Here is a 13,853-nt window from a genome sequence, read left to right as displayed (position 1 = left end):
GTAAAATCTTACTACAGTGATTTCTATTCTATCAGCCCATAGACGTCCACTGCTGGACATAGGCCTCCCCCAAGCCTCGCCACAAAGACCGGTCCATGCTATGTCTTCCGGTAGGCGGATGCCACTGAGGAACTTAACTACACTGATTAGGCAAATTTATAAATCTCATGGTATTTGGTTTTTATCACACGATGCTAATTCAGTTATGTTGGAAGACGTTTGGGAATACCTCACATGTACATGTTTGATTAGAAACATTGGTACTTCGCTGCGGAATTTTAACGCAGCTTTGCACAGCGCGTAGACCTAGCATCATCTCATCTCTTCACCGGGGAAGTTGCAAAAGACGGCTAAGAGATTCGATCGGAGAACGATCAGCGACTTTCTTTAATTAGTATACCAGAATACCGCGATCGACAACTGGCATGTACTGGTAGTATGGTGTTGTGTAAGTCTATAAGGTTAAGCACCACAATCCGGCTTACTATTGCTCAAAAGTACTCATACGTTTTGGTAGAACCTCTTGTGAGTCCGCGCGGGTAGGTACCACAACCCTGCCTATTTCTGCCGTGAAGCAGTAATGCGTTTCGGTTTGAAGGGTGGGACAGCCGTTGTAACTATACTGAGACCGTAGAACTCATGTCTCAAGGTGGGTTGGGAGGAGCTCACAGCCCACCTGATGTTAGGTGGTTACTGGAGCCCATAGACATCTATAACGTAAATGCGCCACCCACCTTGAGATATAAGTTCTAAGGTCTCAAGTATAGTTATTGTTTACGCTATCTGCAATGGATAATTAGCATTAATATTTTTTAACGTAACTGAGAGCGCATCGATATAGTCCCGCCCCTTTCCCCTCCTATATCAATGACACTTTTAAATTCGAGTTTGAATCGTGCGCATCAAAATTGTGCGATCGCGAAAAAGTAGTGAATATTGAGTGCAGCTAAGTAAGTACTTAAAAAACTGAAAGTGTTTCATCAAGATAAAAAGAAAGAAGACAAGAGTGGCCACTCCATGAAGATAGTGCTACAAATATTATAACTACAAAGACACAGACTTTCGGTGAGTTCCTAACAAAATTACCTACTACCAAGTATCATATCGATTGCGCTCAAAAATATAAATACAAAAGAACCAAGCCCAAACAGTTATAGTCTAGGATATGAGCGTAGACAGTAATTCAGTTCATGTTGGATTTGTTCGACAAATATATTTAATACTTCGAGTTGGTTAGAATAGATCCGTGTGGGATTTACAGTCTCACCGTATCCCAATATCAATATATCAACACTGTCGCGTCTTTACAATTATTATAATCTGCGTGGATTTAGGAGGAGGTCGCGATAGTGACCAGGCGTATACATATGCAAATTTGATAACTAACGAAAAGTTCTAGCGTCCGCAACGTCTGCGTAAAATATCTCATTTTCATAAAATAATAACATATGAGTCGACTATTATCAAAGCCGGCAATCTGACTTTTGGACAATGATTGGTAAATCAGAAAAACGAATTATTGACTTTGTATTCCATTGGCAGTCACAAAACTCTTCGGAACGACATCTTAGATAAATAACAGGTTAACTATTAACCTTTATTTAATGCAGGTTTTGAACCGTATTCTTTGAAGGAGACGATTATATTCAAATCAATCTGTATTGACATATCAATAAAAAATTTTTGTCCAAATGCACAGATTGCCACCTTTGATAATAGACGACTCATATACACTAAATTGGGGGGAATAGAAACTTAGAGTTAGAATAGGTACAAATCTGGGATGTCACAATACTTTTGTCGAGTTGTTAGAATTTGACTTTGTTGAACTGAAAATGACTTTTATTTAGTGTTTAAGAATATTTAATAGTTTAATTTAGTCATCAAAGTTTTGTAACTCATTAAATATATTAAAAAGATAATTACCTAAAGTTAGGTACCTACCTAACAACTAAATAGTGCCAGCCCTAACGAAAAACTATTGTCCCCATACGAAATCTGATTCACCCCAAAGCCAAGGTGAATCGGGTCAAGCTAGTTTTTTCAGTTGTTTTGTGTATATTTTGTAATGAACTATGTATAATAACGCATCGTACATAAAATTTTAAACCTCCATACCATTTTAATCCCAATTTTATTGGTATTACCCTAAGAAAATGGATTTGAAAAGAGTCCAGATTCCTCCCAATCTACAGTACATACTCGTAGTTAATTATCTAATCGTTACTACTATCTGTCGATTCAATAACAAACACCCATTGTACTTACCTAAAACTTTCTGGTCGACGGCTATATCGCAAGAGTACATGGCCGCCATCAGCCTCTGTGGTTGCACTTGGAAAGCTTTTCTGCAGCCCTCCTTTACTGCTGATACTATTTGACCTGTTTGAAAATATGTGACTATAGACATTACTATAGACTATAGACAGGTATTCATATAGACTGACGTTATTGGCACACTTAGACGTCGCTAGCGACATCTATATACAAATACAAGTTGTTAATCAAAAACAGAACCGCTTTAAGGTTCACGAGGAAACGATTATCTCGTGGTGTTCAACTCCTTTAGATCGAGAATATCCTAAAGATATGCCTTAGGGAGACCAGTTACCTGTATATAGATAAGAAACTAGTAGACCGAACATAGTATACAGATACATACAAATAATAGTTAATGATTAAAAATAAAAAGTTAATAATGAACTAAATGTTAATGAAACAAAATGCAATGGTCTTTCCAAAGAAGAAAACTTGGAATTATTATATTTGTTTGAAAAAAAAGTTGAACAGTTACAGATTAAAAACGCAATTAAATACAGGTAATCCTCCCATAACATGGTAGACATGTTCCTACAAAATCCCATGTGCCAAGCCGTGTTATATGAAACTAGAAGCCAGTACAAGATGGAGAGTAATTTTTTTTAATGAAATATCTCAATGCCTGTATTATTTTACCTATTATACATACAAATATAAGCAGTGAATTTTCGGATATACCCATGTATTGTGTGTTCATAGTGCATAATGGAATTTTGTAAATAACTTTATACAAAAATCTCGTTATCGTGTTGTAGCCTACCGTGTTATAAGATAGTTTTGGGGATTTTTTCTTTACATGTTAGACTGGAACCGTGTTGTAAAACATCGTGATATAGGAGGGTTACCTGTGTGCTTAGTGCGAGTTTTTTAACGTACTCGATAGCGTAAAAGTTAGCTCATATTTGTATGGAATGGGATCGTTTGCATACGTTTACCGCTAGGGGCGCTGTTCAACTGCATACAAAAATGGCTTAACTTTTACGCTATCGGGAACGTTAGGACACTCGCACTAAGCACACTGTATTCCATTTATTTTCGTTCAGCAAATATACTCGTACCTGATAAAGGTCCAAATGTTTGCGATACGTCGTCACTGAATGATTTCTCTAACGTCCATTCTTCGATACAAAAGGCCACGCCCATCATCGGCTCATCGCACAGGGGTCCGGCCAAAGTCGCCAATTGAAACCCATTTACAAAACTACCCTCGTATTCAAATCTCGGGTCTTCACGTATCTCTTTTTCGTGATGCAAATATTTTGTGCAATAATCTGCAGTATGGTTCAGCAGCATGTTTGGCCCACAGTTCCTGGGCCCGACAGACCATATCTGGTTTACAAGGTCCTTCCAATCCGGGCCCAGCTTGGAGCAAATACTTTGTAAATCCTCTTTAAAAGTCTCGATTAGTTTCAGCATACGTTCGGACAGTTTATGTTTGGTGCCATTCAAATATAGGCCTTCCATTTTGTTATCCAACTTGTCGTTCATTGATAACGTTTGTAAAGTCTTTATATGTTGGGAAATTGCTTTTAGTAAGTCCGCAGATCTGTCTAACAGTTTCGTTATTTCGATTGGAATGGATTTCGCTCGAATCTTAATTTTGCTTTGCTTGTTATTTGTGTATATTGTTATTATTGGATCTTCCAACTTTGTGTTGCTCTTGTCTACGTTCTGCGAGGCGATCTCTTCATTGGCCATATCCATCTTCGGTGGTTCCACTATTGTTTCCCTGAACGGTACGATTGGTTCGGAAACTGTTATCGGGATGTTTGCGTAATTAGTCCTAGAAATTAAACGACATTTATATACGACTAGCCGCACTCATTTAAAATTAACATTATTATTTCTTGTCATTATTATTAGGGAGTCCAGCACTCATATATAAATATTAGCCTATCCATTAAGTACATGTATTTTCTACATGGATACCAAATTTCAAGTGAATCGGATGCATGGTTCAGTAGTTATAACGGAGCATCCGTAAAAAGCACCGTAGATTTATATATTAGTATAGATATAGACTACAACATAGGAATATTTTAGCAATGTTTGGTCACTTTCAAGGTTTATAGTTTATTTTGACATTAATTACTACAAATTACTAATAAACAAACACCCTAGTTTCTATTACTATCATTGAGTTCATGGCCAAATTGAATTTCACTGGCAATAGCCCGCACGGCTGGTTACTACTATTTTGTCTATTTTTACCGCTGTACAATAAAATTCCGATTTCGACCTCATATAGCTCGGGCTTTGTGTGTCGAACAGACAAAGAGGCGAAAGCGCAAAGCTTTATTGCACGTTATTTAAAAAAAAAATGGTGCAAGAGAAAACATGAAACTTATTTTGCGGCGTGTAGTATTGTGGTTTTCTTCATGTTTCATCCTTAAATCAAATTTCTCTTGTAATACGGAATGCTGTGTATAGGAGAAATGACCTAGCTCGCTTTGTCATTTCCCCCTCTCCATGGTCTAGTGGTTGGGGAGACACTCTGCAGCTAAATATGATAACGCTAAATTGTATCTTTTCTCTATAGCCATAACATAATATAATAACAATATTTTTTTTATATAATACATTTTAATATTTACTAACAATCACGCCACGTTAACTGGTCCCGTGATAAGTTCATAAAGAACTTGTGTTACAGGTACCAGATAACGGAAATAAATGTAAGATTTTTATTATACACATACATATATTTAATATACATCCATAACCCTGGAAAAGACATTTATATTTATCATACAAATATCTTCCCTTGGCGGGATTCGAACCCGCGACCCCCTTGTGTAGTGACCATGTCACTTACCACTACACCAGACCATAACGAATCTGTCGCGAGTTAAATTTTATCCTCAACGCGCCTAAACAAGTTTCACTACAAAAATTTAGCATTAGCTTAGAAAGAAGTTGTTACTGGTATTCGATGATTACCGAACGAGTCTTTATGTTGTACTTAAAATTATATTAATTGATAATTTAAAATATTACTTTTATTTACAATGCCACTCGCTCTCTATATATATTTTAGAAATTAAACAATTCACACCGTTGGCTTCGCAATATAGTAGTTTATATGAAATCCAATAGATGTCGCTAAAATAAATATAATATAAGATAGTATTTTACTGCCATCTACAGGAGCAATGAAAAACTAATAATAGGCCACCTAGTGGCCGAAGCCCGTAAACAGTGGTTTGCGAGATGCTCTGTCTATTTTTTCACTCTCGCTCTTCTTAAATTGTATCTTTTCTCTCTAGCTGTAACGAATCTATCGCTATTTAAATTTTACTCTCAACGCGCCCAAAGAAGATTCACTTCCAAAATTAAAAAAATAACCCCAATAATATACCTTAAATCTTCTAAGCATCTTTCAAGATGAACTTCCCCGGCGGTGACTAGTACATGCTCTCCAGTCTCTTGTAATAAAACTTGTACGCACGAATCAGATTGATTTAACAGTTTTAAACCTGAAATGAGAATTTGATCACTAGTTAAACTTAGTTTTTGATACAAACTGAGTTTTTAAAGTAATTTGTGTTAAAACACTAATATAACTGGTGGTAGGGTTCAACTGGTGGTAGGGTTCAACTGGTGGTAGGGTTCAACTGGTGGTAGGGTTCAACTGGTGGTAGGGTTCTGTGTAGAAGCCCGCCCGGGTTGGTACCACCGTCCTGTCTATTTCTGCCGCAAAACAGTAATACTGTGTTCCGGTCTGAAGGACAGGATAGCCGGTGTAACATACATAAGGCTGCCCATCCAGGCCAGGATAGGCAGCGCATCTGAGTCACTGATGTAGTTTGGATGTCTATGGGCGACGGTTATCATTTCCCATCAGATGAGCCGTAAGTTCGCCTGCCTAACGAAAGCAATAAAAAAAAAAACTCAGAATTTTGACCAGATTAAAACAAAAAAGTCACCTTTTCAATTATTCAATTCTTACCTTTTACTAGTTGAGGCAACTGTGACGGATTAGTAGGCTCTATCGCTACTCTTAAAATCGGTACCACTGAGTATTGCATCTCGCTAAAAGCCGGACAAGCTACTGTGCTGCTCAGAGTTGCCGTCTTTAGTACATGCTCCTCTAGGCCGCCGATTCCTGTAATTTATTTTTAAATTTAACAACAAAGAAATCATATTCGGACGTATGATTACTATTATTATTAGTCGTCACGGGGACTTAAGCATGTACACAGTGCAAGAGAGATTCAGTAGTCACAGAGATCAATTATTAGTTCGCCGTGAGTGAAAGCAATGTTCATTAGGATTTTTATAGTGTTTGGTTACGGGCAACGTAAAAATCATGTGTATATTTAATTCATTGATCGCGATATTTTTAGTAATATGTTAGGAATCTCGTCAAAATCGGTTCAGGGATAGGTACTACAGAATTGAGAAAACGCGGGTTTATGGAATTTGAATTATAAATATATGAGAACTATTGATATTCAGTTTAGTAAATTAATAATATTTTCCGTTCTCTTCAAGGTAGTGATTTGTTTTAGTGCCTTGGACAATGGTCTGTAAATAGCCTTATAGCTATGATTATAGAATATCAATATCGACACTTAAATTAACATATTTAGAAGCAAGCAGACATTTGTCTGACTCTAATGTAGGTTTTTTTTTTTTTAATTCAAATATCGAACCTCACCAATAATGTTACCAGCAACAGCTTCATCGATGTCTTCTAGTTCTCTTCCCATCAAAATGTACAATGATTTGATTCTGAAAGTTAATTCAAATACTGGCTTATTTAAAAAAATCTACTGTCATTTAAAAATCATATAATATGATGAATATTTTAAATGGTAATCAAGCTTGACAAAGCTTGGATGACTATTCAAGATCATTCAGTCTAATAACTTGTCATACTGTAGTTAAAAGGACCAATCTATAATGCACAAATAACAGCATCAGTAATCATTGCATTCACAAAATTAGGATAAAAAATATTGGAGTTTAATTTAATTTCTATTTTTTTATTTATATTCTGATAATATCTGATAAAATCGATATTATAATTTGGCAAGGCTGGCAGTAATCTGCTGTAGTGAAAAAAAAAAAAAACAAATCTGAGGTATCAACCTGGTACATTGAAATAAGCTTTCCAGTAAAAAGCAAATACTTTATCCCTCTAACATGGACTGTAATAGGGACTTATATTCCATATTAGTTTATGTTTCGAATTTGTTAGGATTATTTAAAATAAGTTTATTTTCATTTCAGTTAATTTGTTTAGTACTACTACTACTACTATTCGTTTAGTAATGACATTATTAACCATTATAACATAATTAATTAGTAACCTTCTAAGCGCTTGGTGAATTACAAACACTAGGAAAAATAATTAGAAATATCATAACCATTAAAATTTTGATGTGTGAGTATTCATTGTTTACTAGCAATTTTAATATTTAAATTTTAAGTTGTTGTATAGCTCTGTCACAAATTTGAATGATAATAAAGCAGTTTCTTTCAAATCAAGTCTTATTAGTGGTGGGGCATAGTGTAAGCCTTCAGGACTAAGCATCATCCTCCTGCCTATTTCAGTCATGTATTTCCGGTTTGAGGACGATATACTGTAAAAACGAGACTTAGATCTCATTTCTCAAGGTCATTTTGAGATGTCTAATGACTCCGGTTATTGCTTAAAGCCAGGTAACTCACCCAAGAAAGCAAAAAGATAATAGGAAGCTTTAACATACTTACTCTGCACAAGTTATATGTTCATCGCTGTGTAAATCTTTTAACTTTTTATTTGCATCTATTTTAATGTTACAATTAAGAATTTTAGAGGGATCATGCTTGGGGCCTAACACATATACTCTATCACCTTTCTTAACTTTTCCACTAAAAATTCTAGCAAAAGCAATAAATGTCACTTTTTCTTTTTCATTCTCATCTTCAGCACTTTTCTCTTGTTCCTCGTATGGTGACTTTTCTTCTGATTGAGTATTTATATTAGCGTTATTCTGTTTTAACTCTTCGCGCAATTGCCTTGCTTTTTCTCGTCTTAAAGCCATTTCTTCGGAAGTCAATGCTTTAGGCCTATTTTCTGGTAGAGCACTTTTATCAAAACTAAACATTTTAGATATAAAAATAATTATAGGTCTATTCTCATTACTATCACAGGCTAAAAAGTCTTCTTTTAATTTCTGTGTTTCTATATTGAAAGAATCAAAATCTCGTATTCTTGAACACATGAGTCTCTCCACTTTTTCTGGTAATATTTCTTTCGGAGATGGTAATTTTTTACATACCATATTTAATATTGTATGAGATAATGGCAGCCATTGGACCATCAAAGATTGTAATTGGACTCGAGAATCTGTGTGTCTTAAATCTCTAGCAGTGAGCTTGATTCCCAGTTTCTCACAGATCACAGGCACTTTGTCTTTTTCATGCCTCATTACAACAGTTTCATAGACATTCCATAAGTTATCTAAAATTACTTGAACAAAAAGTGGTTTTTTAGCTTTTTCTTGGGCACCTTTCATGAACCGTTTAGTCTTTGCATTCAAATAAAAATCACCCCATAGAACTTTCTTCAGAATTTCCTCCTTTACACCTGTAATGAAAACAAACAACAATGAAAATAGTATTATTAAATTTCTCTAGAAATACAATAGTAGATTTGAAATTTTCATGGAACCAAAAACTTATTTTGGTGATTGTATTAATTATCATCACTTCTTTACTAGCACAAGTTGGATCACTGCCAGAATTTAATGGAATGGTTTATATATGGAAATACCTATTTGTGTGTTACGTATTTAGTGTTTTTTTTTTCCTACCTTTTCTAGTGACCTCGAGATATCATACTAGATAAACCAAATACCAATATCAGTTCTTGATAATTTATAGAACATACATACCAAGTTTATCAGAGAACAGTTTAGCAAAGGTTAGAGTTGTAAAGCCCCAACCATCGACAGCACTTGCAAATACAACATTTCCTTGATCTGGAGAGAAGTACAGGTGTGAATCATCAGCTTCTTCTAAAGCAGAAGTCCAGTCATAGAAGTTGTTGTCTTCTTTATTCAATGCCTCTTTTTCCTGAAAAAAATAAACAGATTTGTATTGTTAATAAGCATTACAGTTTTGTGGTTGTAACAAATTTTTTCAAATATTTTTTAAACAAAATCTTGATTAGTTTCTTTTAAACTGAGGATGAAACCTTTGAATGAATAAGGGTAACAAAAAAATTGTAATGAAATTGAATAAACAAAAGTTTTTTTTTTTCGGTTTTTTTTTTCTTATTTAAGATTATAGCCTTGAGAGGCTATTTCAGCTCCTCCTTGACGTGAGTGTTGCTAACACTGGCCTTAGAAAGAGCAGTGCTACGCAGAATCTACCACCGGATCGGAAACGCGACCCATTCAGAACATCCGGCGAGAAACTTAGTGGGCTGTCTGTGTCTATGGGTTAATTCACTCGTCGGTGACCTGTGCTTGTGGTACCTAAAAGCACTGTTAATGGATCGGGAGGGTCCGTAATGACGTGTTGTTTACATTTCGATCCGTAGAAGGAAAATTAGTCACATACCTTTTTCTCCATACTGGCTTCTTCATTTTCAAATACCTCAGTGGTGAACAACTCTCCCACAACTGCATTAACTTGTTCTAGTACTTGCGTCAAATGTACGTATGCATCCAGAGGTGTGAGTTGCATTTCAACAATGAGTCTATCAATTTTATTGAGGACGAGCACTGGTCGAATGTTTTCAGAGTAAGCTTGTTTGAGTACAAGCCTTGTTTGTGGGCACACTCCTTCAACCACATCAACCTAGAATTGGCACATTTCAAATAATTAAAACATGTGCTTAATATTATTTAACTTGGTTTAGACATTATAATTTATCAAGGAATTAATGGCTAAATAAAGGTTGCTCCTGCATTGGTACTTTGTACTTGTTTAAGGTAAAATTTTTAATGAACGTGATATTTACAAAATAACTGTTAATTTAGAAAATAATAAATTATGTGGATTTAGTAATATTGACAATAACTTTTCAATCTTATTTGGTCTTTCCCATTATTTCCCAAATTATGAGAAGAGCTCTGTAAGAGTGTGGTGTTCACTCAAGCTCACACACACATTTGTATCAATATTTTTTATTAGACAATTAGATATTTTGTTTAACATAAAGGGCATTGAGTGTAGCATTCTTTTTTTAAATATATGACGTATGATATGGATATCATTAGTAGAACTGTTCATACATACAACAACAATGGCTCCATCGCAAAGCCTTACAGCAGTGGAAACTTCACTTGAAAAGTCAATGTGCCCCGGCGAATCTATGAGGTTCACCAGGTATTCTTCTTGATTCATAGCGTGATACAGCGATATACTGCTACTTTTCATAGTTATGCCTCGTTGTTGTTCATCTGGCCTGCTGTCCATATATCGAAGTTTTCCGGACATTCTCTGGGATATAATTCCATTACTGGATATCAAGGAATCTGCCAGTGTGGTTTTGCCATGGTCCACGTGAGCCACAATGCAAATATTACGAATATTTGATGGATTGTTTTGAAGTTCTAAAAGTTTCTTTGAATCTACGAGCCGCATTTTGATAGATTTTATTCTGTAGATGAACTTAACCCTTATAATGCTGTATTTTTAGTAGATGTCTACAACGTGAAGTATGTATATAAGTCAAAAAAATTGCGATAAAGCGAGTATTTCTTGCACAACTTGAGAAATCGTTGTGCTTTCGCATGATAATGTTGACAAAAATTGACATTGACATTGTCTAATTTTCTTTTTGACAGCAGTAGTAGTTTTATTTTTCCAACTGGAAAAGCAAAGATCTTATAGCATACAGCGTAATCTTTTATCATACAGCCAAATAATAAAGGCTCGAGCTAAGTGTTTTATTTGAAAAGTGACCTAGAATGAAATAAAATGAAATTAAGTGAAGAACAAAATTGAACAAATGAAATAGAATTGAATTATATGTGTTTTAATAACACTGTGCGTTTTTTTTGATTGGATATATCATCTTATATATCAGCACAAAACATTACAAGTAGCGCATAAATTAGTCTCACACTAAATGCTAATATAATTACAAGTACTAACTGCATGCATTGGTGAAAGAAACGGTTCATTTTTAGTTCATAAATATAAATATTGTTTTGGGGAAATAACCCCCTAGTAAGCTGATTAGAAATATTTGTATTTTATTAGAAGTCTATTAAAACCATACACGGGTAAATATTATTACAATCCGGCCTATTTATACCACTCGTTCAACCGTCGGCGTCTGTACAATACAACAAAGTGTTTGATTTATCGTCGATAGGCTAAATATGAGACAAAACATACTATTACTTAAATATTATATCAGACTACTAATAGATAATATTTGTGTGTAGTGTAGTACCTATGTAGTGGGTTCTATGTGTCTATAAATACACAGCTGCCTCTTAGATTCAATATATATTTTTAAATACATTTGGTATTTGGGGCTTGTCTATAGAAGTTTTTGTCTTTTTTATGTGATTCCTGAACTCTTAACGACCTTAGTTTCTGTCCGGTGAATTTGATAAGTTATTTAAAAAAACAGCAGATTCCGCGAACATTATTCACCTCTTAGATTTTTGAACATGGAATTGAATAGCAACGTAGATTAATACTCAAATACATAACGAAGGCGTGTTCTGCTTCTGGCGTAAATGTGCCGCTTTAAAAGACAGATGACCCACATTATGCCAACTACCACGTCTTAAAACTGCTATTGTAAGTTCTCTCGCTTCCTCCAAATGATTTACATAGCCTAATATATTTCATAGTTTTGTTCCGTACCTATGTGTTCAAATTAAAACTTTTTGAATAATACTGAATTAAGTTATTATTAAATGGTAAATTTAAGTATAAGAGCGGATTTTTGGGATTCATATTTTGAGCAGTGTTTGTTTGGAAGATGAAGCAAAGTTATGCAGGTATATTCGTTCTACTTATTTCTGCCGCAAAGTAATTAAGCTTTTTGGCTCAGAGTGGTGGTAGCGCTGTTCACAATTTATTTCAGGCTTGATCTCATGTTCATGCTATGTACCGTATGTTCCACGGGACGTGACCAGTAGTCTCAGGAATTATTTGAAACCACTCGTCATATTTCATGTTCTACCGTTTTAATCCTACATCCCAGCAGAATTCATCTCGATTACCCGGAACTCCCATGTCCATTTGCAAAGTACGTTTCAATAGTTAACTTTATCCTACCAATGAACTCCTTAATCCAAATGAAGTGCGCTACTCGATACTTTTAAGTCAATTAATTTTAATATTTATGCAAAAACATGATTCGCGCCAAAAATGTGTTCTTGAATTCATTATGTTCGGATCTTGGTAGCGTTTATTTTGTTTTCGGGTAATATGAGCTATAAAATTAGCTTATTTGATTGACAAAATGACTCTATAATAAATTGCTCCACCCTTTTAGCCGGAATGCATTACTGATAGATAATACACATAAATCTATATATTAATACGTGAAGCAAAAACTTTGTATCCCTTCGGAGAAGTAATTAATTTTCCACACTTATAGAGAATATAGAGAAGAAGTGCACAATGCTAATATTTTTTTTTAAATAATGCATAAAAGTACATTAAATCAATAAAGAAAACGTTACGCACACTACACACCATGTATTTGCCGCACACACGCATGTATACTATTTATTTATTGTCAAACTTTTGTTCTGTGGTCAAATTGAGAATAGATTAAATATTGTTTGTCTTTATTAAGATTTTTTTATAGTGTAGCCTTGGCGAAATTTGTGATTATAGAAGTATAAAATACAATTATAATAGTGTACAAACTTACAATTCCAAGTAATTATAGTCGAATTTCGACTACTGCGGGACCTCTAGTTAGTTATAAATAAGCAACTCAAGCACTCAACACAAATGTATACGGGCGTCAGCCACTAGATGGCTTCGCTTCGATTAGTTTCTCATTGCTTCTGTAGATGGCAGTAATATATTATCACCTATCCTATATTTTATTTTCAATGAAGGATTTTGTAAATTTTCAGGAACCACATATGATAAAAATTTATCAATTTATCTATAGCAAATAAAGACATGTATGATTTATTATTTTTTTATTTTCTGTGTTTAGTTGTACAATAATTAAAGGCTTTAACTTTAACAACATATAAGTTTAGGGGCATCCACTACAAGATGTCGCTAGTTTCCATACAAAAAAAGATTTGTCTTAAATTATCGCAATTTCAGGGCCCTGCTTACTAATTCGTGACAGAAATACCAGGGTAGTATCTACCCTTACGGGCTCGCAAGAACTCCTATCACGATCTCCATCTACAATATTAATTTTGTAACAACTGTTATAATGTTATTTATGAAAGGAAAGTTATGAACTTATTCATTTTCGTTCGCATTTCTCATTTGGTTTACAGACAGGCAAAGTAGAAGCGCCTCGCTGTTTTACTTGTGCAACTTTGCGAGCGTATTTTCAGACCGGCTGTCAAAACTGCATACAACGTGAATTTAAA

General features: G+C 34.7%; 1 protein-coding gene across 2 annotated transcripts in view; it reads right to left on the bottom strand.

The window, feature by feature from the left end:
* Positions 1 to 11,088, bottom strand: part of LOC114248619 (elongation factor-like GTPase 1) — a 170,234-nt gene extending 159,146 nt beyond the window's left edge. For both annotated transcript variants that reach the window (XM_028181903.2, XM_089736247.1), the window contains exons 1-9: positions 10,555 to 11,088; positions 9,874 to 10,113; positions 9,204 to 9,384; positions 8,038 to 8,896; positions 6,980 to 7,053; positions 6,269 to 6,424; positions 5,678 to 5,795; positions 3,378 to 4,102; positions 2,269 to 2,382 (exon numbers count right to left, since the gene is read on the bottom strand). In XM_028181903.2, the coding sequence (XP_028037704.2) occupies positions 2,269 to 2,382; positions 3,378 to 4,102; positions 5,678 to 5,795; positions 6,269 to 6,424; positions 6,980 to 7,053; positions 8,038 to 8,896; positions 9,204 to 9,384; positions 9,874 to 10,113; positions 10,555 to 10,902 (2,815 nt within the window). In that variant the 5' untranslated portion in view covers positions 10,903 to 11,088. The remainder of the gene's footprint in view (positions 1 to 2,268; positions 2,383 to 3,377; positions 4,103 to 5,677; positions 5,796 to 6,268; positions 6,425 to 6,979; positions 7,054 to 8,037; positions 8,897 to 9,203; positions 9,385 to 9,873; positions 10,114 to 10,554) is intronic.
* Between the last annotated feature and the right edge of the window lie 2,765 nt (positions 11,089 to 13,853).

The sequence above is a fragment of the Bombyx mandarina genome, chromosome 21 (assembly GCF_030267445.1).
Source record: "Bombyx mandarina strain Sakado chromosome 21, ASM3026744v2".
Taxonomy (NCBI): domain Eukaryota; kingdom Metazoa; phylum Arthropoda; class Insecta; order Lepidoptera; family Bombycidae; genus Bombyx; species Bombyx mandarina.
Note: the sequence above shows the minus strand (reverse complement) of the source record. Positions and strands in the feature narration are given on the sequence as shown.